Source organism: Chlorocebus sabaeus, unplaced genomic scaffold (assembly GCF_047675955.1).
Source record: "Chlorocebus sabaeus isolate Y175 unplaced genomic scaffold, mChlSab1.0.hap1 unalloc_scaffold_551, whole genome shotgun sequence".
NCBI classification, from domain to species: domain Eukaryota; kingdom Metazoa; phylum Chordata; class Mammalia; order Primates; family Cercopithecidae; genus Chlorocebus; species Chlorocebus sabaeus.
The window spans coordinates 25,968-50,139 of record NW_027327872.1 but is presented as its reverse complement, the minus strand read 5'-3'; the positions used below and the strand labels follow the sequence as shown (position 1 = coordinate 50,139).

The 24,172-nt window shown below is 44.8% G+C and overlaps 1 protein-coding gene and 1 non-coding gene across 6 annotated transcripts in view; one reads left to right on the top strand and one right to left on the bottom strand.

Annotated features, from left to right (window-relative positions):
• The window catches only part of PGBD2 (piggyBac transposable element derived 2), a 55,456-nt gene extending 33,511 nt beyond the window's left edge, over nt 1–21,945 (top strand). Inside the window, exons 1-3 of one of the 5 annotated variants that reach the window (XM_007990148.3) lie at nt 1,341–1,935; nt 14,824–14,887; nt 17,960–21,945. In XM_007990148.3, coding sequence (XP_007988339.1) covers nt 14,871–14,887; nt 17,960–19,721 — 1,779 coding nt within the window. In that variant the 5' untranslated portion in view covers nt 1,341–1,935; nt 14,824–14,870 and the 3' untranslated portion in view covers nt 19,722–21,945. Of the gene's footprint in view, nt 1–1,340; nt 1,936–14,823; nt 14,888–17,015; nt 17,108–17,959 lie in introns of those variants that run through there. The other 4 variants (XM_037986143.2, XM_073014264.1, XM_037986142.2 and 1 more) reach the window with 4 other exon arrangements.
• On the bottom strand, nt 14,007–14,112 carry LOC119619824 (U6 spliceosomal RNA). Its single transcript, XR_005236276.2, has one exon. It is a non-coding gene; the product is annotated as a U6 spliceosomal RNA (small nuclear RNA).
• Nucleotides 21,946–24,172: the final 2,227 nt, after the last annotated feature.

The window sequence follows — 24,172 nt, the reverse complement described above, 5'->3', positions numbered from 1 at the left end:
TAAACACTTACACTTGGTCCTGATCTTTTTATTAACTTTACATATGCAAGTATCCAAACTGCAGTGACAATTCCCTCTAGATCATAAAAGTATGGAAGAAACAGCCATCAAGCACACTATATATGTATCTTATTACTCCTTGTTCAATTCACCCCCTTTGACCTCATTTCTTTGACTCTCTTCGTTCTTTTGTCTCCAGCCATTCTCAAATGTGCTAGGCTTGCTTCACCTCAGAGCATTTGCACATGCCATTCTCTCTGCTTCAAGTATTTTCCCCCTTGAATTCTGCATGGGGAATTTGCTCTTCATATTCTTTGGCTTTTCCCTCAAATACAACCTTCTTACTTACCAACCTTCCCTGACCAAATTATTTAAAACTGAGTTCACAACAGTCTTATTGGTCCCCTTTGCTTCCTTTATTTTCTTCCTAGCACTTTCCACTTTGACACACCATATATTTTGTTTATTGTCTGGTTCTCCCGCTGAAATGTAAGCATCATGACAAGAGGGTTTTTCTCTTGTGCCTTTATTTTTTTCACTGTTCTAACAGCACTGCCCAGAGGAGTGACTGTCATAGAGAGGACACTCATTTAACACTTGAATGAATGAATGAATGAATGAATGAGACACAGGATCTGGGGAACAAAGCAAGTTAGAAACACCACTCTACCTCACCTAGAGTACCACTCCCATTTTCCTAGGGCTCATGATCTGTCTCCTCAAATTGCTCATTATGTGGAATGATGACAAACTTATACGGGCCCTTCGCTCCAGAATCCCACAAATGAGCATAATTTTTTTTTTCTTCTGATGCAGGTGTTTTGGAACACACTTTACAGTGACCAAATAACATTCGTGAAGTGTCAGGGTGTAGAAGCAAACACAAAGTCTTCACTAAGTGGCCCTCTTTTTGAATGTTAACAGGGTCTGGTCCCAGGGATTTCTGTGTTCAAAGCCTTTCAGGGCAAGGCAGTTTGCTGTGGAGTACACTGTCCTATATACCTAATGGGCTACTAGGTTTCAGCTGGACAAAGTCCTTATAGAGCCGTGATTCTCAAGGGGTAGGGGGAGATACTTTTATTTGTCATAACTAGAGTGGAGAGAGGGTGGTGTGCTACTGGCACTTAGTTGCTAGGGGTGCTCAATATCCTACAATTAGGGTTATTTTTACGAAGTAAAACTATAGGTAGGTAAGGTAGCCAGATGAAATACAGGGATTTCCAGTTAAATGTGAATCTTAGATGAACAACACTGTTACCTGAAACTCAAATTTAACTGTATTTTATCCGTGACCCTGCCTCCTGTAATGCACAGGACAGCCTCCTTCCCTCTCAACAAAGAATTATCCAGGCCCAAAATGTCAAGAGTGGAGGCTGAGAAACCCTGCCATACAGCAGTGGTTCTCAAGCCCTAGTTTCTACCACAATTACCTTCAGGGTTGGTAAGCCCGATTACTGGGCACACCCTCAGAGTTTCTGATTCAGTAGGCCTGGAGTGGGGCCCCAAGAGTTGCATTTCCATCAATTTCCCAGGTGAAGCTGCTGTTAGATTGGGGCCACATTTGAGAACCACTACCCTAGAAAGTCCCCATGCTCTCCTGATTAGAAGCGAGGAAAGTTTCCAAGGGAGGACGGGGGTGGGAGGATAAGGGAGAGGCGGGAAGAGCCAGCCCGCTGGGGTGGGAGACGTTATTTCGGCCGTTCTGGCCTCGCAGGCGTTTTCGGGATCCCTCTAGGCGCCGCGGAGGTCCCGGAGTCTCGATGGTCGCTCGGGCCGGGGCGTGGCCTGGTTCGGGGGCGTGGCGTGGAAGGCGGGCCGAGGTGCGGCGAGCGCTCTCGTGCCGGACGTTGCGCGGCCGCGACGCCCGACGCCCGACGCCAACGCAGGCGCAGCGCTCCGGTTCGGGCTCGGGAGGCTCCGTCTGGGCCAGGGCAGGTAGGAATGATTGTGCTCGCGCCGCAGGCAGGGCTTAGCTTGAGTGCAGGAGCGGTTGGCCTTGATGTTGCGTTTTCTCAACGGCGTCCGAGGAGTTCGTCCTCACTGCTCCGCGTCCACGGTGGGCTGGCGGGACCAGGACAGGAACAATGGGATTCCGAGGGCCGCAAGGGGGCGCTCCCTCTGCGGGTTGGGGTGCGAGGCCGGAGGCCGGGCCCTGCTGAGCGGGAGGCGGAGCAGGAGGCGGAGCGGGGTGGGTGGGGACCAGGGCGGGGTCGGGCTAAAGAGGGATGGATTCAGGGCGCGGTGGGAGGGACCAGGTCAGGCTCGGGCGGGGTGGGCGGGACTAATGGGGCGGGCGGCCTGAGGCTGGCGGCCGAGCTGTGAACGCCGCGTCAGGTCCCGGGGCGGGGCGGCTCCGCGCCGGGGCGCGCTGGGGGCGGGTCGTTCTTAACTTTGCGTCCGCTTGGGAAGCCGCTGAGGTTTCTGAGGGTCTTTGTTTGCCCTTCTTTCTCTTTTGCTATTGAGATGGAGAAGGGAGGAAGTTCCTCCGTATCCCGCAAAAGCCCTTCTGAGCTGTCAGGCTCCTGGCTGAGCTTTGGGGTGCTGATCTATAAAATGTCTTTTGAATAATGTTTATCTTGAATTAATTTCAGAATTTCAGAGTGTTACAAAACAAACAAAAATTCCCATGTACGGTTCGCCCAGATTTCCTAGGGGTTAACATCTTATTTTACAGAACAGTCAACAAAACCAAGATATTAACACCTGCAGGCCTTATTCAAATTTCTCTACTCTCGCCTATTTCCGTTTTGTAATTTAGGCGCCAAGACAGCATTGGGTTGTCCTGTCTTTCCTTGGAGAAATTTACATTTTAAACAGCAGCTCTCCCGCCTCCCAACCCCCTAGGGCCCTTTAGAGTGGCCTGGGGAGCTCCAGGTCTCACACCAAGGTGCTTTTTCTTGCCCAGTGCCTGGACCAGTTTAGTTGAGAATGCCCAGTTGGACCTCTGGGCAGCTCGTGACCACCTCCTCCTCCCAGTGCTGCTCGTTCCTCCTCCCAGTGCTGCTGGGCTTGGTGAGTGGCACCTCTGTGTACCAGCCATAGGGTGCCAGAATCTAGGAGGCTTCCCTGATCAGCTTTCTCCCCTGCCCTACCCCTTCAACCAATTATCCAGACTTGATGGTTTCACATTTTGAGTCCTCCTTAGGTGTGTCCATTTCTCTCCATAGGCCCCACCCTTTTGCCGTAGCCTTTTTGTCCATCTCCCTTCATCAGCGTTGGGGCCCTGCATACTCAGTTGTCCATACTGCAGCCAGAATAAGCTTGTTAACATACACCCTTCATTCTGTTACGCTCTGCCTGTAATTTTTTTTTTTTTTTTTAACTTCCCACTGCTCTGATAAAGACAGGCCTCCTTAACAGGGCCTTCAAGTCTCTGCAGGGCTGGTCCAGCCTCTTGTACCGTCTCGCACAGATTCCCTACCCTGGCCGGACTGCTTTGCTTCTCCTGTGCTGTACCTTTTGCCTGGGGTGCTATTCGCTGCCTGCTGAGGTAGTTGTTACTCTTTCTGCAGGTCTCCATTAGGTTATCTTTTCCTCAGGGAGGTATTCTCTGACCTCCCTGACTAGGTCAGTTTCCGTTTTATGGGTTCTGATCAACACCTCCTTTCCTTCTTAGCCCTGTCATAGTTACAATTTTATGCATACATGCCTGGCACCCAGTATATACTTCAGATGTTTGCCAAAGGAATGAAAAGGTGATAGTGTGGCTGCCTAACAGCCTCTGTCTAGACATTATTCCCTTTGTGAGTTTGCTTGATATGTGGGGGCACTGGCTACCGATGTCCCCTTCCTCTGTTGGTCGTCTCAGGCAGGGCAAGAAAGATGTAGGAGCCACATGTGAGGGGATGGAGGGCCTGGGGAGCACAGTCTGCAGACTCCTGAAAGGTAGAATGGGGGAGCACAGTCTGCAGACTCCTGAAAGGTAGAATGGGGGAGCACAGTCTGCAGACTCCTGAAAGGTAGAATGGGGGAGCACAGTCTGCAGACTTCTGAAAGATAGAATTGGGGAGCACAGTCTGCAGACTCCTGAAAGGTAGAATGGGTTTTTGCTGAGCTTCTTACCTATGTATCCACCTCTGTCCTGGTTGAGTCCACTGTAATTATTAGACTCTACACTGACATATTTCCTATGCATGGTTTCAGAGACTCTTTCAGGAGCATATTTTAGTTAGGGTCAAGCATATATCAAGAGCTTCTGGTTCTTTTCTAAATAGTTGTCTCAAAGCCAGATAGTAAAGATGAAAATGAAGTCTGCGGCAGGTTGAGATGGATGGGGTGCCCTGGAATGTGGCCATTTGGCTCTGTGGCATGATTAGTTTGGTTCAGCGAGTATTTATTGAGGGCCTGCTGCATGCCAGATGCCATGTTGCCTTCTTGGGATACAGAGGTGGGGTCGACCTGAAGATGGATTATTAATTTCAGTCTATTGTGGTGAAAGCTGTGATAAGAGAAGACTTGATTGGAAGCCTGATGGATGAGAAGGACATTGCAGGGGATCCCATAGGCAGGGAATAGCACCACAGGCAAAAGGCACAGCACAGAAGAAGAAAGCAGTCAGGCCAGAGTAGGGAACCTGAGGAAGACAGGATACAAGAAGAGACTGGACTAGCCCTCGGGAGTGGTCTGAACCTACAGGCGGAACTGGGTGGAGATAAGGCTAGGGACCGGGCTGTGAATGACTTTGATTTTATTTCAGAGCTTTGTTGGATTGTGACCCAGGGCAAGCTCTTGGTAGGCTGTGAAGATGGGCTCATGCCCTAATGGCTGGAGGCTGTCAGTCTATATGTAAGCAAGTGGATGGGGCCGGCCTAAAGCACAGTGGAGGAAAAGGTGGTAAACTGCTGAGAGGTGCAGCAACTGTGAAATGGTAACACAAGTCAGGCTTCCTGACCCAAACCTGGCTGGACCTGGGGAAGAAGTCAGACTGTTTGAGTTTTATCAGTCATACTGATGCATCCCTTAATGAAACATAATTTCTGCAGCAAAATGTGTGGATATTTATAGTAACAGAATTCGACATTATGAAGAGCCTCAGGTCAGTCCAGGTTTTGCTGCCAAAGAGTTTGTTGCAAAGTTTTGAAAGAAAGTTAAGTTTTTAAAGCAAATTTGGCTTTTGGAATTGCAGGTGAGGGGTTGTGGACCTGAAATTATAGTTAACACTTGGGAAGCCAGACCTATTATGTCTGCTTTACACACATTGACTCTTACTACTTTCACAATGCAATGAAAGTAGGTACCACGATGATCCCATTTTACAGGTGAAACGCGAGGGCACCAAGAAGTCTCTTTGCTAAGTGACTTTCCAAAATCACACAGCTCGTCACTGGTGGCTCCATATTACACATTTTTCCTGGGCTACAGACTTGTGAAAGGGGGTCGGGAGAGATTGAGGGACTGAGATCTTTCTTTCGCACCTCACACACCTGGCATCTGCCTGCAGCAAGCCTGCCTTAGTGCCAAGAAGGTCAGAGCAGAAGGGGAGCTGGAGCCCCACAGACATCACAGTCACACACTTGGATTTACTGGAGGCCCATGGGGATTCATGTCCGTGATTACTGGAGCTTATGATCTAATCAGGTGATGAGCTTTTCTCACAAGCCATAGAGGAATTTAAGTGTGATGTTATGTGGACCAGAGATGGTCAGAGGCCCTGTGTATGGATAAGTTGGGATGTGGGCTGGTTGGGCTTTGAAGAAATTCAGGTAAACAATTTTATAAGGATTTTATAAAGAGATTCTTCATAAGGAACACAGACTGTTACATGGGGAGGTGACCTAATTTTCTTCTAGCCGTGCCAGATGTGTGTGTTCTGGAACATCACAGATGAACATCTTTTGCTTGCGACTGCCTCATCACTGCAGAGCAGCATTCCCATTAGGCACTGACTGGGTCAGCTGGAGAGTGTTTGTTCAGGTGTTTCTTTGCAAGTGCCCCCGTGCCTGTGTGTGTTTGTGTGAGTGTGTAAAATATACATACCAAAATATATAAAATGCACAGGAACAGTTTAAAGAATAATGAACAACTCTGAATATCCTACTCAGTTTAAGAAATTGAACCTTGGCTGGGCTCGGTGGCTCACGCCTGTAATCCCAGCACTTTGGGAGGCCGAGACGGGTGGATCACGAGGTCAGGAGATCGGGACCATCCTGGCTAACACAGTGAAACCCCCCCGTCTCTACTAAAAAATACAAAAAACTAGCCGGGCGAGGTGGGGGCGCCTGTAGTCCCACCTGCTTGGGAGGCTGAGGCAGGAGAGTGGCGTGAACCCGGGAGGCGGAGCTTGCAGTGTACAAGATCGGGCCACTGCACTCCAGCCTGGGCGACAGAGCGAGACTCCGTCTCAAAAAAAAAAAAAAGAAATTGAACCTTATGAAAACTTTATTTTTTATTTCCATAAGTTTTTGGGGAAACAGGTGGTATTTGATTACATGATTTATTTTTATTTTTTTTTGAGACGGAGTCTCGCTCTATCCCCCAGGCTGGAGTGAGCGGCGCCATCTTGGTTCAGTGCAAGCTCCGCCTCCCGGGTTCCCGCCATTCTCCTGCCTCAGCCTCCCGAGTAGCTGGGACCACAGGCGCCCGCCACCTCGCCCGGCTAATTTTTCGTATTTTTAGTAGAGATCCGTGTTAGCCAGGATGGTCTAGATCTGACCTCATGATCCGCCCGCCTCGACCTCCCAAAGTGCGGGATTACAGGCGTGAGCCACCGCGCCCGGCCATGAGTAAGTTTTTTAGTTGTGATTTGTGAGATTTTGGTGCACTCATCACCCAAGCGGTATATACTGAACCCAACTTATAATCACGCGCTTCTCATCCTTTCCCCTGGAGTCACCAACGTCCATTGTATCATTCTTTACCTTTGCATCCTCTTAGCTTAGCTCCCATTTATGAGTGAGAACGTGTGATGTTTGGTTTTCCATTCCTGAGTTACTTCACTTAGAATAATGGTTTTCATTTCCATCCAGGTTGCTGTCAATGCCATTAATTCATCCCTTTTTATGACTGAGTAGTATTCTGTCTTATGTGTATACCACAGTTTCTTTATCCACTCGTTGATTGATTGGCATTTGGGATGGTTCCATATTTTTGAATTGTGGTGCTATAAACATGTGTGTGCAAGTATCTTTTCTCATATAATGACTTCTTTTTCTCTGAGTAGATACCCAGTAGTGGCATTGCCAGATCAAATGGTAGTTCTACTTTTTGTTCTTTAAGGAATCTCCGCACTGTATTCCATAGTGGTTGTACTAGTTTACATCCCCACCAGCAGTGCAGAATGTTCCCTTTTCATTGCATCCTGGCCAATATCTGTTATTTTTTTATTTTTTTGATTATGGCCATTCTTGTGTGAGGAAGACGGTATCGCATTGTGGTTTTGATTTGCATTTCCCTGATCATTAGTGATGTTGAGCATGTTTTTCATATGTTTGTTGGCCATTTGTGTAAATTCTTTTGAGAATTGTCTTTAACCCACTTTTTGAGGGGATTTTTTTTTTTTTCTTGCTAATTTGTTTGAGTTCATTGTAGATTCTGGATAGTAGTCCTTTTTATTCTATATATTTTTAACTTATTAGATATACACAATTTAAAAATTACTATATTTTCCTGATTAGGCAAATCTTTTCTCACTGTAAAATGACTCTCTTTCTCTGATTTTTTTGTTTTTATTGTACTTCATTTTTATATTTTTAATTGTAAAAAACATACAGTTTACCATTTTAACCATTTAAGTGTACAGTTTAGTAGTACTAAGGATAATCACATTATTGTGCAGCCAATTTCCAGGAACTTTTTTGTCTTGCAAAACTGAAACTATACCCATTAAACATTGACTCGCCGTTTCTCCTCCACAGCTTCTGTTAATCTGCATTCTACTTTGTTTCTCAGTTTTGACTACTTTAATTACCTCATGTAAGTGAAATTAAACACTGTTTCTCTTTTTGTAGTTGGCTTATTTCACATAGTATAATGTCCTCAAGGTTTATTTATGTTGTAGCCTGTAACAGGATTTCCTTCGTTTTAAGGCTGAATAATATTCCATTGCATCTATCAATTCCATTCATTTCTCAGTTGACACTTGAGTTGCTTCTGTCTCTTGGCTATTGTGAATAGTGCTGCTTTGAAAATGCACTATAGGCTGGACGCAGTGACTCACGCCTGTAATCCCATCACTTTGGGAGGCCCGAGGTGGGTGGATCCTGAAATCACGAGATCGAGACCATCCTGGCTAAAACGGTGAAACCCCGTCTCTACTAAAAATACAAAAAATTACCTGGGAATGGTGGCAAGCACCTGTAGTCCCAGCTACTCAGGAGGCTGAGGCAGGAGAATCACTTGAACCCGGGAGGCGGAGGTTGCAGTGAGATGAGATGACGCCACTGCACTCAAGCCTGGGCAACAGAGACTCCATCTCAAAAAAAAAAAAAACAAAAAAAAACCGCTATAGACATAGATTTCTGAGTTCCTGCTTTCAGTTCATTTGTTCAACATGGTATTGGAAGTCTTAGAGCAATTACTGAGAAAAGTAAAAGCTATCCAAATTGGAAAGCAGTAATTACAACTATCTGTGTTTGCAGATGACATGATCTCATATGTAGGAAACTCTAAAGATTCCACAATTGCAGAATTGCAGCAATTTGTATTTGCAGCAAAATTAACAGCAAATTGTATTTGCTGAATACAGCACAGTTGCAGGATACAAAATAAACACACAAAAAGCAGTTGCTGCCAGGCACAGTGCCTCACACCTACAATCCCAGCATTTTGGGAGGCCAAGGCAGGCAGATACTTGAGCCCAAGAGTTTGAGACCAGCCTGGGCAACATGGAGAAACCCCATCTCTACAAAACATAGAAAAATTAGCTGGCATGGTGGCGTGTACCTGTAGTTCTAGCTACTTAGGAGGCTGAGGTGGCAGGATCACCTGAGCCTGGAGAGGTTGAGGCTGCAGTGAGCCATGATTGTGAAGTGGGGTCGCTTGTCTTGGGGAATACCCAAGGTTCGTTGTCTCACTCTAAGGAAAACGAAGATGCAGACGCACGAGGTGTGCATTTAAGATCGGAAAGTTTAATAGGCAAGATAAACAAGAGCAAAGCTCCCCCATATAGAGGGAGAGAGGTTCCAGATGGATCTCCCTGTTCACAGTGGGATGTATTGGATTTTATAGAGGGGCTTAAGGAGGTGGTGTCTAATTTACATAGGTCCTAGGGGATTGGTTGGGCCAGGTGTGCCACTTACATAGCCCACAAAGAGGCTGGCCATCTTACCCTAATCTTTTATTATGCAGATGGAGTCTCTGCCTTGCCGGGGCTGTGACACCCACACATGTGACTTTGACAAAGAGAAGGGAGGAGAAAACTTCCATGCTGGATATACCTGGCTTCTGGCACACCTGCAGACATTCACCTATGCAAGCTTCCAGCTTGCTTATCTATGCTTGAGGCTTGATTTTTCAGGCTACTTTTTGTTAGAAAAGAAAGAATTCGGGGGCTGCTTTTTATTAAAAGAAAAACCTTACTGAGGACTTCTGTAACTTACTAACTGCCTGAGTAATTTATTTTTAACTCCTAAATCAATTGTCCCACTGTATTCCAGGCTGGTCAACAGAGTGAGACCCCGTCTTAAAAAAAAAAAAAAAAAAAAAAAAAAAAAGTGTGGTTTTTTAAATATGAAAAAAGAAAAAAAATGTTTAAAAGAAAACGTAGAAATTACCACACTTTTTCCATAGTGGGTGCATTATTTTTAAATGCTATCAACAGTGTACAAAGGTTCTAATTTTTCTTTTTTTTTTTGTTTTTTTGAGGCAGAGTCTCGCTCTGTCACCCAGGCTGGAGTGCAGTGGCACAATCTCAGCTCACTGCAAGCTCCACCTCCCGGGTTCACGCCATTCTCCTGCCTCAGCCTCCTGAGTAGCTGGGACTACAGGCGCCTGCCCACCATGTCCGGCTAATTGTTTGTATTTTTAGTAGAGACAGGGTTTCACTGTGTCTGCCAGGATGGGCTCGAGCTCCTGACCTCGTGATCCGCCTGCCTCAGCCTCCCAAAGTGCTGGGATTACAGGCGTGAGCCACCACATCCGGCCCAAAGGTTCTAATTTTTCTACGTCCTTGCTGATACCATCTTTTGTTTTTTTGATAGTGTCCAGCGTAATGGGTGTAATGTGATATCTCATGGTTTTGATTTGTATTTCCCTTATAAATATGACTTTTAAAACTTTCTTAGGTAGTTTAGTTTTTATTCTTATTTGTTGTATTTGGTTCTTTTTAAGTGTGCTTGACCTTTTTTTTTGTTTCAGATTTTATGTTTCTTGTTCATATTTTTTCTTACAATATATTAAACATATATATTTTGTATTCTATGATAATTATGACATTTATAGTCCGTGGGTTTGATTATGGTGTCCATTGTTTCTGCTGACTCCCATTCATGGTGCTTTATTTCCTTGTTTACTTTTTTGTTTCCTTGTTTACTTTATGACTTTTGTTTTTTTTCCATAATGTGAATTCATCTTTGGAACTGTTATCAGTGGAGCTCTTCAATGTTTTTGTTGGGGATATATTCCTCCAGAGAGGTTTTATCTGTTTTCACTATTCCTGGGGAAGCACTGCTAATGAAGGGGACTTTGGGTTAAAATTTTTGCTTGAGGTTATTGAGCCCATTAAGCAGTATCAGTTGGCCTCATAAACCTTCATAGTTACAGATTCTTCGGAGACACTCCCTCCCTGACTTTTATCCAGTGGTATGGTTAACTCAAGCATGTTTATTTTCTGGTCTCTTCTTCAGAGTTGGGTTACTTTTCATTTATCCTTGTCTCTTGGGTGCAGCCCTTTGGTAGGCCCTTTGTGCAGGCCTATTTTCCTAGCCCTTTGTGCTGGCCTGCCTTTAGTTTCCTCTAGTTTTTATACTCCGTATAGTTCAGAATAGGAGGATTAATGTCACCACAATTCATGAGAACTCCTCAGAGTGAAAGCTAACTGAAGACTCCCTTGCTCCTTAGGGCTCCCAGATTGATTTTGCTTTTTGACCCAGTGAGATTCCATATTTTCTTGTCAGGTCAGTGCAGCACTTAAAATTTTATCCAGCTCTTTTAAGTTTTCATCAGGAGAGTTTTTTTGGGATCTGTGGTCTGCCATACTTCTGGAAATGGAATTTAGGCGTCTCATTTGATGGGTGTCTTTTCTACTTCCCCTTACTCCTGAGAGCCACCTTGAGGCAGGAGCGAGGGGCCCATGGGAGTGGAGGTCACTGATTGCAGGAGTTACATGTTCTCTTATTTTCTGTGTCTGCAGAACCCAGGCCAGGATCCACCCCCTAGGACATGCCAGCCACTGTTACTGCCTGACCACAAAAGCTTGAGAGTGAACCTACAGAGACTAGAAATTGGGTAGTTGGGGAGAGGAAGGTAGAATAACATCAGGAGGAAAAAATATTTGTCATCCTTTCTGGAGCGCTAAGGGGGCATAGGAGGTGTGTTGGGGCAGGATTGATTGTATGTATGTGCATGCATAACTCTTAGAATTGGCTGCAAAGGGGCAGATGGAGTCAGAATTTGCCGAGTGTGGTTTGCCTTTATGGGTTCATAGGTAGACAGTTCAGTGAGCTTCCTGGCAGACTGGCAGGGTAGAAGTTCGTTGGAGAGGCTGGGCTAAAAAGCTGCCTGAGACAGCATGGGGAGTCTGTGGGATTAGCCCTTTGGTAGGGGCTCTGGCCACACAACATTGGAGTTGTATTTTCAGGTGACCAGGACAACCAGTTGATGATGGGGTCATTTGGGCCATGGTTTGCGTGTAGGGTACTGAACAACTCCTAACACTCTTTTTCCTGGCCACATAGCATTTTCACTTTATCACTGTCTGTGTGCCTTGTGGCTCGGGAGCTGTTGGTTGGCCCCTGAGAACAGCCCACTGAGCTGGTGGATGGAGGAGAAGAGGCTGGAGGCATTAATGTCCCCCTGCTCTGTCCCTGTTATGGGAGGAAATGGACTCGGGAGCTACTTTGCTGAGTATTTTTGCTTTCAAGGCCCTGGGCTCTGTAGTTGAGTCTTAAGGATAGGGGCAAGTGACCCTTTGGTGGTACCTGCCTGAAACGGTCTCAGCTAGGGGATAGCAGAGGGGGCAGAGACCTGCTATGTCTAATACGTTAGAGAAAATTAGGAAGCAGACCTGGGGAAGATTAGGAAGATGATGCTAAGGGTTTTACTTTAGCCTTCAGGAGAGGCCTTTGGATTCTCATAGGAAAAAAAAACATTCTCAAGGCCTCTCCTGAGGGTACTGGCCCAGCTCTTGTGTCCGCTGGACCCTGTAAGCAAGCACTGTGTGTATCTATAATGTAGATCAGACCCAGCTACTATGTCAGTGTTGTCTATACAGTTGTGATCAGGCTCAGCCTCCCTCTGAGTGTGCTTTGGATGTACAGTGGAGATCAGACCCAGACTAGAGCAGATAGTATTCATGAAATGGAGACTGGTTCTCATTCATTCACAGAAGGAGACTGGTTTGTGAAGGGCGTGCTCTGAGTAGCTGACAAAGGGAGCCTTGACTCAGTTATGGAGAACTGGTCAGAAGCAGTGTGACTGAGCCGACTTCAGGGCCAGGTGGGGCTTCATTTGGTGGGGGTGAGGTAGGAATTAAAATGAATTTTAGACAAGTAAGGCCACATTCACCTGAATAGTGCTGACACTTGTCTTTGTATTTGGCATTTTTATGGAAGGGCTACATATGCATATGTCAAGCCACCGTGAGTGCGATGACTGCAGGTACAAAAGGACCCATGTGTGTTGCATTGATGATGACTTGTGCCGCAAAGACTGGTACTACTGGTGATGTAATTTTTCAAAATGGTCAACAAGCGTCGGTGAAGTTCTGATAAAAAGATCTTCGTTTTCTCTACTGTTAGTATGTTTACTATACTATATTAAAATTGTGCAAAAGGTGTTTTATATTTATGTAAATCTGAGTTTGGTTCTAAGCCCAAGTTAAATCATTGCACATAGGTTTTGGCAGGACAGATGGAAGTTGTGAGGGTATGAGACGGGTGTGGCTGTGGGACTGACCCACACGTGTGGGATCGCTGTAACCCTTTCCACCCCTTCTGCCATTGTGACAACCAACCTTCTCCCCCAACAAATTTTAAAGCACCTTCTGGGTGCTCTGCTTCCTCCCTCCACTAACCGCCGCTGTTCTGGGTGCTGCAGGGAGACCGAGAAGGGTATGACGCCAGGCGGGAGAGCTGTTGGAGACATGCAGAGTGGGGTTGTTGGTCTATTCTTGCTGTTGGAAAAGTGGCCCAGAGTGAGTTGTCCAGACACATTAAAATGCATAGAAAGGTTAACATCTTAAAATGAGAAGTTAACTTGAATCAGCTGTCCAGGTGGTTTGCCGGCAGTCACACCATTTTGAAAATATTGGCACGGGGTCCCTGTGGTGCTGAGATATTTCCATAGCCTGAATCCTTGTGGAACTCACATCATCATTGTGTGCAAATGCAAATCCCCTACTCCTATAATTAATTTCTGTGAGCTCTGGATAAACAGGGATGCCTCCTGACTTCTGTTTGCATTTCCCCCCAGTATTACTGCATTTTATCAGTTTATTGACAGGGTCAGGGTGACTGGTTTTCCATTAAATTTTTCAAGCGTGACTGTCTAATCTCCTGGAAAACTAAGTAGATGCCCTTGGACACTAACACTTTCCAAATCTGTTGTGATTTTGTTCTGCATTGCTAGGCAAGTCACTTCTTTCCAGGCCTCAGTTTCCTCAATGGTTAAATGGGGGTTATTACAACCTCAAGAAGTTATGAAGGGAATTAAATGCATTGACATCGGTAAAAATGCTTAAAACAGTACTTAACACTTAAATGCTCACTTGCTAAAAGGGTTTCTAATGTCTTTACTCCAAAATATTTCAAACATACAGAAAATACAGAGAAAAATATATCAATATCCATGTCCCCACCTCCCAGATTTAACACATATTAACACATTTTGCCATATTTGATTCAGATTTTTTTTAAAATATGGAGCACTTACGAATTTTCATGTCATCTTTGTGGACAGGCTATGCTAATCTTCTCAGTATTGGTCCAGTTGTAGTACATGTGCTGCCGAAGTGAGCACTCAGATTGTGTAAAAAGAACTAACAGATCTGGTTGGCCTTTCTCTCCCCACGACCCCATCTCATCTTCCACTTCCTCACTCCAGTTTCCCTCCCTCCCCTGTGGGTACCCCCTTCTGTGAAGAGCTAGCGTGTAACTTTCCAGTTCTGGTTTTATACTTCTATCCTGCACTGTATCTGTTGACAACACAGGGAATTTCTTGTGGATGTTTGTAGTTACATAAGTGGGTGTTCTACACTTTCTCTCTGCAGCTTTGTTTCATTAAGTGTTGTTTTCAGGATCCTTATGCTTTCTTGGTAGTTCATTTGTTTAAACTTCTATGTAATGTAATTATATTCACTTCCCAGTTGGTAGTCTTTTAGGTTTTTCTGATGTTTAGCTGTTATGGACAGTGCAGCGGGATGTTCTACTGGCATCTATTAGTAGAAGCCAGGGATGCCATAAACATCCTAGAATGCAGTGGAAGGCCCTCTGCCATCCCACAAGCAAAGACTCATGTAGCCCCAAATGTCATCTACTTTAGAATGTATTTTGGTGTGAGTTTTGAGATGAAGGATTTGTTCTTTTTCCCTCTGAATAACCAGTCGACCCAGACACTGTTAAGGTAATGAATTTTAAGTCAGAGATATTTTTCCCTTAAATGGTAGAAAAGATCCTGTTGCCTTGCTTCTTAAGATACAATTTTTTAAAATTGACCTTTCTTGTCTTACAGGTTCTTAGACTCTGTGAGTAAAGACAGCTTCGTCTTCCCAGTTCATCATGGCTTCAACATCCAGGTAGGAGTGCTGTTTGATCAAATGTTTTATTGAAGAATTTATTCCCCTATGTTTTTGAAAGGCCAAGTCCATGACATTTTTAGCTCTTGGCCTCAGTATAACAGTTGGTGTCCAGGAAGTATAAAGGAAGAAGGGAGAGGAGATGGGAGAAGAATGGGAAAAATGGGAAAAGGCCGATGGTTGTGTGATATGGGTGTGGTCATGTAGCACTAATGTGTACACTCGACAGAAAACCATGACTTCACTTTCCTCATCTTTCAAGATAAGGACACCAGATGGTTACTCCTGGGGCCACCTCAGTCCCTGCAGGCTTTCTCATGCCCGGGGTTGGAACAGTCATGTGCAGAAGTTGTTTGAGGGTTTGGGGGTGAGGAGGAGCTTGGGCAGTCAAAACTGGTAGAGACCTTGAGCTTGCAGCCCTGGATCTACCCCTGTGAACTGGGTGAGGCCAGGTCAAGAGAGTGTGAAGATGGCTGCTGTCCCCTGAGAACCGTACTCCAAGGCCCATGAGAAGGGCTTTGAATTTCCTTTCCCTTCACACTGGTCTCTTGTCCTGGCCCATGCAGAGGGGGAATGAGTGAATACCTCACCTCCCTGGAGGTCAGCATGGCGGCTGACAGTCAGTCTCCAGGCAGTGAGGTTAGAGTGAATTTCTAATGCAGCCTGAACTCCAGAGTCCATGGGCAGGTCTGTGCTGATGTCACCTCTGTGGTAAATCCTGTTGCCTTCCTTTGGGATGGAGGGTCCTCACATAGAGGTTGGGGTCTGCAAAGGGGCACAGGGAAGCTGCAGGGACCTCTGTGCCTACCCTCTCTGCTGAGTCCATTCTCACAGCCAGGGTGATGTGTTTACAGCCTAGATGTGACTCCTCACTGCCCTGTTCCATGGTTTACCCCCACCCTTGGGGCTACCTATGGTAGCTGAACACTGGAAGTCCTGGCCAGGGCCTGTGGAGTCCTGTGGGGCCTGGTTCTCTCTGGCTCTGCTCTGCTCTCTTGTCCTCATTGCACCTGCAGCCTCGCTGACCTCCTTGCCCTTCTGCATATGTCGAATCCCTTCAGTGTCAGGGCCGTGTGCCTGTGGTTCTTTCTGTCTGCCTGGGACATCTTGTCTCCAGCTGTCTGCAGGGCTCATTCTCTCACTGCCTTCAGGCCTCCCACCCTGTGAGCCTTCTCTCACCATTCTGTCCAAAATAGCACCCCTGGCTCTACCCCTTTGTTGCATTGTCCCTTGTCGGGGATGGCATTCGTCGCTACCTGACACCGTCCTGCATAGCTACTTGTTTGTTGATCTGTTGTCTGACTCCTTCAGTTAGAACTAAAGTGCTGTGCAGGTTGGGAGTGGAGTTTACCCATCGCCAGCCCCTGGGCAGCACCTGCTCACTGTCTGTGCTCAAATGCAAGTACAGAGAGTCTCTCACTTAGCACGGTTCAACTTAAGGTGGTGTAAAAGCCAGATACATTCTGTAGGAACTGTACTTTGAGTATCCATACAGTCACTCTGTTTTTCACTTTCAGTCCAGTAGTCAATAAATTATATGAGCTATTTAATACTTAATTATAAAATAGGCTTTGTGTTAGATGACTGTTTTTCCCAACTATAGGGTAATGTAAATGTTTTGAGCATGTTTAAGGTAGGCTGGGCTAAGCTACGATGTTTGGTAGGTTAGGTGTATTAAATGCATTTTCGACTTATGACATTTTTAACTTATAAGGGGTTTATTGGGATGTAACCTGATTGTAAGTCGAATTGGGATGTAACCTGATTGTAAGTCAAGGAGCACCTGTATCACTCACCATCCATTTGGTTCCTGTGTCCACAGGGCCAGAGAGTGTCAGGAGTTTCCATGTTTTCCAAATTGATTTGGCTTCTGAATTGCAGTTAGCATACAGTAGGATAGCCGCAAGGGAGCTATCTGAAAATCCACATCTGCTCAGTTCTTGAATTTGGGTAGTGAGAGTTCAAGTAGGGAGAGTTTGAGAATTTGGGGAATGAGGGAAACTTCCATTTGTCAGTAAGAGAGGGAAGGTATAGTAAGACAAATGTAATTGCAGAGCTCCTAGGGCTATTGAGTCTGAGGGGACAGGAGTGGGTGTCACTCCAGCTGACCAGGGCTCCCTGTTGCCAGTTTCTGTTATCTGGAGTGATGACAGCAGCATCTGGATTCATCACTAAAGGGGATCCTCTGTTTTAGAACACGTCATTTAAGAAGGAAAGGAGGTAGGTAAGACCTCTTTATTCTGTCTCCCATTGTCAAAATACTTCTGCACTTAAAAACATCATCTGGCCGGGTGCGGTGGCTCAAGCCTGTAATCCCAGCACTTTGGGAGGCCGAGACGGGCAGATCACAAGGTCAGGAGATCAGGACCATCCTGGCTAACAAAGTGAAACCCTGTCTCTACTAAAAAATACAAAAAACTAGCCAGGCGAGGTGGCGGGCGCCTGTAGTCCCAGCTACTTGAGAGGCTGAGGCAGGAGAATGGCGTGAACCCGGGAGGTGGAGCTTGCAGTGAGCTGAGATCTGGCCACTGCACTCCAGCCTGGGCAACATAGCAAGACTCCATCTCAAAAAAAAAAAACAAAAAAGCATCATCTGTGGGCTGGGTGCCATGGCTCGCGCCTGTAATCCCAGCACTTTGGGAGACTGAGGCGGGCGGATCACGAGGTCAGGAGATCAAGACCATCCTGACTAACATGGTGAAACCCCATCTCTACTAAAAATAAAAAAAGGTTAACGTGGCTTGGTGGCATGCACCTGTAGTCCCAGGTACTCGGGAGGCTGAGGCAGGAGAATTGCTTGAACCTGGGAGGTGGAGGTTGCAGTGAGTTGAGATCGCACCCCTGCACTCCAGCCTGGGTGACAGAGTATGACACCGTTTCAAAAAAAAATAATAAAAAGCAAAATCTGTGTTTAGCTAGAAAATTTACTTACTGAATGCTGTGCCTTGTGGTGCCAGATCTGTGAAGCCATTCAAATGAAAGTGTTTTATAGAGAGAGCATACTCCTCTTTTCTGCTGAAGCATTGGCTTTCTGGCATGGCCTCTTCCTGATTCTGTTTCCTGTCATAACAGAGATGTCATTGCTGGGAGAGGTACCCACTCAAAGGTGAAGTCTGCAAAGCTGCTCGAGGTTCTGAATGCTATGGAGGAGGAAGAGTCCAACAGCAACAGGGAAGAGATTTTCATTGCACCTCCCGACAATGCTGCGGGGGAATTCACTGATGAGGACTCAGGTGATGAAGACAGCCAGCGAGGTGCTCACCTGCCTGGCAGTGTGCTGCATGCTTCAGTCCTGTGTGAGGACTCTGGCACCGGCGAGGATAACGATGACCTGGAGCTGCAACCAGCCAAGAAGAGGCAGAAAGCAGTTGTGAAACCTCAGCGCATTTGGACAAAAAGAGATATTCGTCCAGACTTTGGCAGTTGGACGGCATCAGATCCTCATATTGAGGATCTGAAAAGCCAAGAGCTGAGTCCTGTGGGCCTTTTTGAGTTGTTTTTCGATGAAGGAACAATTAATTTCATTGTTAATGAAACCAATCGTTATGCTTGGCAGAAAAATGTCAATCTGAGTCTTACGGCTCAGGAATTGAAGTGTGTTTTGGGCATTTTGATTTTAAGTGGGTACATCTCTTACCCAAGGAGAAGGATGTTCTGGGAAACCTCTCCTGATTCACATCATCATCTTGTGGCCGATGCAATTAGAAGGGACAGATTCGAACTAATCTTCTCATACTTACATTTTGCAGATAACAACGAACTTGATGCAGGTGATAGGTTTGCCAAGGTCAGACCTCTCATCATCCGGATGAACTGCAATTTCCAGAAGCACGCACCCCTGGAAGAGTTCTACAGCTTTGGCGAGTCTATGTGTGAGTACTTTGGGCACCGGGGCTCCAAGCAGCTGCACAGGGGGAAGCCTGTGCGACTTGGCTACAAGATTTGGTGTGGGACAACCAGCAGAGGCTACTTGGTGTGGTTCGAGCCCTCACAGGGCACACTTTTTACCAAGCCAGACAGGAGCCTGGATCTAGGAGGCAGTATGGTAATAAAATTTGTGGATGCGCTTCAGGAGCGTGGTTTTCTGCCATATCACATATTTTTTGACAAGGTTTTTACAAGTGTTAAACTGATGTCCATTTTGAGGAAAAAGGGGGTGAAGGCCACAGGAACTGTTCGTGAGTACAGGACTGAGCGATGTCCCCTAAAAGACCCCAAAGAACTGAAAAAAATGAAGAGGGGTTCATTTGATTACAAAGTCGATGAGAGTGAGGAGATCATCGTGTGCCGCTGGCACGATAGCAGCGTGGTCAACATCTGCTCCAATGCCGTGGGCATAGAGCCAGTGAGGCTGACCAGTCGTCACTCTGGAGCAACTAAAACGCGGACTCAGGTCCACCAGCCATCACTGGTGAAGCTGTATCAGGAGAAGGTGGGCGGTGTTGGTAGGATGGACCAGAATATTGCCAAGTACAAGGTGAAGATCCGAGGCATGAAGTGGTACTCAAGCTTTATTGGCTATGTCATTGATGCTGCCCTCAACAATGCATGGCAGCTGCACAGGATCTGCTGCCAAGATGCCCAGGTGGACCTCCTTGCCTTCCGGAGATACGTCGCCTGTGTGTACCTGGAGAGCAATGCTGACACGACCTCTCAAGGGAGGCGAAGCAGGCGGTTGGAGACTGAGAGCCGCTTTGATATGGTTGGACACTGGATTATCCACCAGGACAAGAGGACCCGATGTGCCCTCTGCCACTCGCAGACCAACACCCGGTGCGAGAAGTGCCAGAAGGGTGTCCATGCCAAGTGCTTCAGGGAGTACCATATCCGGTGACATCAGGAGACATGCTTGTTTGGTTTATAATGAGATGTTCACAGTTAAATAACAGATAGCAGTTGATCACTTCTGTTTTGTGTTGGAAAAAAGACCTGAATTTCTGATGACTTGGTTTTCTCTTTTCTCCCTACCCACAATTGTTATCTTTTTTATTGTGTTCTATTATGCCTACATGTGATATCAATTAATATTTATATTCATTTATATTTATATTTTTGAACTTATTTATTTAAAGTTGTGGGACCACTTTTTATTCAGATAAAAGTTGTGCTTTGGGGTATATTTGAATCCTAGGAAGAAGAATCAGAGGAAAACTTGCAAGAACAGTAAGAAGACTTGACCATTGCATGCCATGGTTTATAATCTAACATAGGCAATAGTGTATAAATATCATGTAAATGTGATGGATTTCTTAATCCTATTTATTTCATATTAATCTAAGTTTATCAAACTTTCCAAGGATAGATAATCTGCCTTGTATTTAGTCAGAGGGCTAGAGTTTCAGAGTTCATATTTTCTTGATAAAAATATTTTCCTAATACACATATATCAATGTGGGATTCATTTTATAAAAAATTATTTTTTTAATTTTTGTGGGTACATAGTAGTTGTGTATTTTTATGGGTTACGTGAGATATTTTGATACAGACATGCAATGTGGAAAAACCACATCAGGGTAAATGGGCTATCCATCCTGTCAAACATTTGTCCTTTGTGTTACAAACCAATTATACTGCTAGTTATTTTAAAATGTACAATTAAATTGTTTTTAACTGTATTCACCCTGTTGTGTTAGCAAATACTAGGTCTTATTCTTTCTATTTTTTCATACCCATTAACTATTGCCCCCCTCTCCCCCACTCCCTAACCACCCTTGCCAAGCTCTAGTAACCTTCTTTCTACTCTCTATGTCCATGAATTCAATTGTTTTCATTTTTGGCTCCCACAAATAAGTGAGAACATCTGAAGTTTGCCTTTCTTTGCTTGGCTTATTTCACTTAACATAATGACCTCCACTCCCATTCATGTTGTTGCAAATGACTGAATATCATTTTTTTTTGTGGCTAAATATTAATAACACTTCATTGTGTATATGTACATTTTCTTTATCCATTCTTCTGTTGATGGACACTTAGGTTTCTCCCAAATCATGACTGTTGTGAATAGTGCAGAATATAAACATTGGAGTTCAGATCTTTCTTCAGTATACTGATTTTTTTTCTTTTGGGTGTGTACTTAGGAATGGGATTCCTGAATAATATGATAGCTCTATTTTAGTTTTTGAGGAACCTTCAAACTGTTCTCCATACAGGTTGTACTAATTTACAGTCCCACCAACAATATTCGAGGGTTCCCTTTTCTCCACATCCTTGCCAGCATTTGTTATTGTCTGTCTTTTGGATTAAAGCCATTTTTACCGGGATGAGATATCTCAATGTGTTGAGTACCTTTTTGTATACCTGTTTGCCATATGTACTTTTTGTTTTTGTTTTGAGATGGAGTTGCCTTGTCACCCAGGCTGGAGTGCAGTGATGTGTGATCTCGGCTCACTGCATCCTCTGTCTCCTGAACTCAAGTGATTCTCCTGCCTCAGCCTCCCAAGTAGCTGGGATTATAAGCACCCACCACCACACCCGGCTAATTTTTCTATTTTTAGTAGAGATGGTGTTTCACCATGTTGGTCAGGCTGGTCGTGAACTCTTGAGCTCAAGTGATTTGTCCACCTCAGCCTCCCAACGTACATCTTTTTTTTCTTTTTTTAAATTATACTTTAAGTTCTGGGGTACATGTGCAGAATATGTAGTTTTTGTTACATAGGTATACACATGGCATGGTGGCTTGTTGCACCCATCAACCTGTCACCTACATTAGGTATTTCTCCTACTGTTATCCCTCCTAGCCTCCCACCCTCCGACAGGCCCTGGTGTGAGGTTCCCCTCCGTATGTCCATGTGTTCTTATTGTTCAACTCCCACTTATGAGTGAGAACATGCAGTGTTCAGTTTTCTGTTCTTGTGACAGTTTGTTGAGAATGATGGTTTCCAGCTTCATCTATGTCCCTGCAAAGGACGTGAACTCATCCTTTTTTATGGCTGCATAGTATTCTGTGCTGTATATGTGCCACATTTGCTTTATCTAGTCTATTATTGATGGACATTTGGGTTGGTTCCAAGTCTTTGCTATTGTGAATAGTGCTGCAATAAACATACATGTGCATGTGTCTTTGTAGTAGAATGATTTATAATCCTTTGGGTATATACCCAGTAATGGGATTGCTGTGTCAAATGGTATTTCTAGTTCTAGATTCTTAAGGAATCGCCACACTGTCTTCCACAATGGTTGAACTAATTTACACTCCCAACAGTGTAAAAGCGTCCCTATTTCTCCACATCCTCTCCAGCATCTATTGTTTCCTGACTTTTTAATGATCGCCATTCTAACTGGCGTAAGATGGTACCTCATTGTGGTTTTGATTTGCATTTCTCTAATGACCAGTGATGATGAGCATTTTTTCATATGTCTGTTGGCTGCATAAATGTCTTCTTTTGAGAAGTGCCTGTTCATATCCTTTGCCTACTTTTTGATGGGGTTTTTTCTTGTAAATTTGTTTAAGTTCTTTGTAGATTCTGGGTATTAGCCCTTTGTCAGATGGATAGATTGCAAAAATTGTCTCCCATTCTGTAGGTTGCCTGTTCACTCTGATGATAGCTTCTTTTGCTGTGCAGAAGCTCTTTAGTTTAATTAGGTGTTTTAGACATGAAGTCTTTGCCCATACCTGTGTCCTAGCCCAGGTTTTCTTCTAGTATTTTTATGGTTCTAGGTCTTACATTTAAGTCTTTGATCCGTCTTGAGTTGCTGTTTGTATAAGGTGTAAGGAAGGGGTCCAGTTTCAGTTTTCTGCATATGGCTAGCCAGGTTAACCCAACTCTATTTATTAAATAGGGAATCTTTTCACCATTGCTTGTTTTTGTCAGGTTTGTCAGAAATCAGATGGTTGTAGATGTGGGTGTTGTTTCTGAGGCCTCTGTTCTGTTCCATTGGTCTATGTATCTGTTTTGGTACCACTACCATGCTGTTTTGGTTACTGTAACCTTGTAGTATAGTTTGAAGTCAGGTAGCATGATGCCTCCAGCTTTGCTCTTTTTGCCCAGGATTGTCTTGACTATGTGTGCTCTTTTTTGGTTCTGTATGAAATTTAAAGTAGTTTTCTCCAATTCTGTGAAGAAAGTCAGTGTTAGCTTGATGTGGATAGCATTGAATCTATAAATTACTTTGGGCAGTATGACCATTTTAATGATATTGATTCTTCCCATCCATGAGCATGGAATATTTTTCCATTTGTTTGTGTCCTCTCTCCCTTCCTTGAGCAGTGGTTTGTAGTTCTCCTTGAAGAGGTCCTTCACATCCCTTGTAAGTTGTATTCCTAGGTATGTTATTCTCTTTGTAGCAATTGTGAATGGGAGTTCACTCATGATTTGGCTCTCTGCTATTGGTGTATAAGAATGCTTGTGATTTTTGCACATTGCTTTTATATCCTGAGACTTTGCTGATGTTATTTATCAGCTTAAGGAGATTTGGGGCTGAGACGATGGGTTTTTTTTTTTTTTTTTTTTTTTTTTTTTGGGACACAGGGTCTTGCTCTGTCGCCCAGACTGGAGTGCAGTGCAGTGGCACGATCTCAACTCACTGCATGCTCTGCCTCCCAGGTTCATGCCATTCTCCTGCCTCAGCCTCCTGAGTAGCTGGGACTACAGGTGCCCGCCACCACGCCCAGCTAATTTTTTGTATTTTTAGTAGAGACGGGGTTTCACCATGTTAGCCAGGATGGTCTCAATCTCCTGACCTTGTGATCCACCTGCCTTGGCCTCCCAAAGTGCTGGGATTACAGGCATGAGGCACCATGCCTGGCTAAGACAATGGGGTTTTCTAAATACACAATCATGTCATCTGCAAACAGAGACAATTTGACTTCCTCTCTTCCTATTTGAATACCCTTTTTTTCTTTCTCTTGCCTGATTACCCTGGCCAGAAGTTCCAATACTGTGTTGAATAGGAGTGGTAAGAGAGGGCATCTTTGTCTTGTGCTGGTTTTCAAAGGGAGTGCTTCCAGTTTTTGCCCAGTCAGTATGATATTGGCTATGAGTTTGTCATAAATAGATCTTACTATTTTGAGATACGTTTCATCGATACCTAGTTTATTGAGAGCTTTTAGCATGTAGGGCTGTTGAATTTTGTCGAAGGCCTTTTCTCCATCTATTGAGATAATCGTGGTTTTTGTCTTTGGTTCTGTTTATGTGATGGATTACGTTTGTGGATCTGCATATGTTGAACCAGTCTTGCATCCCAAGGATGAAGCTGACTTGATCGTGGTGGATAGGCCTTTTGATGTGCTGCTGGACTTGGTTTGCCAGTTTTTTGTTGAGGATTTTTGCATCAATGTTCATCAGG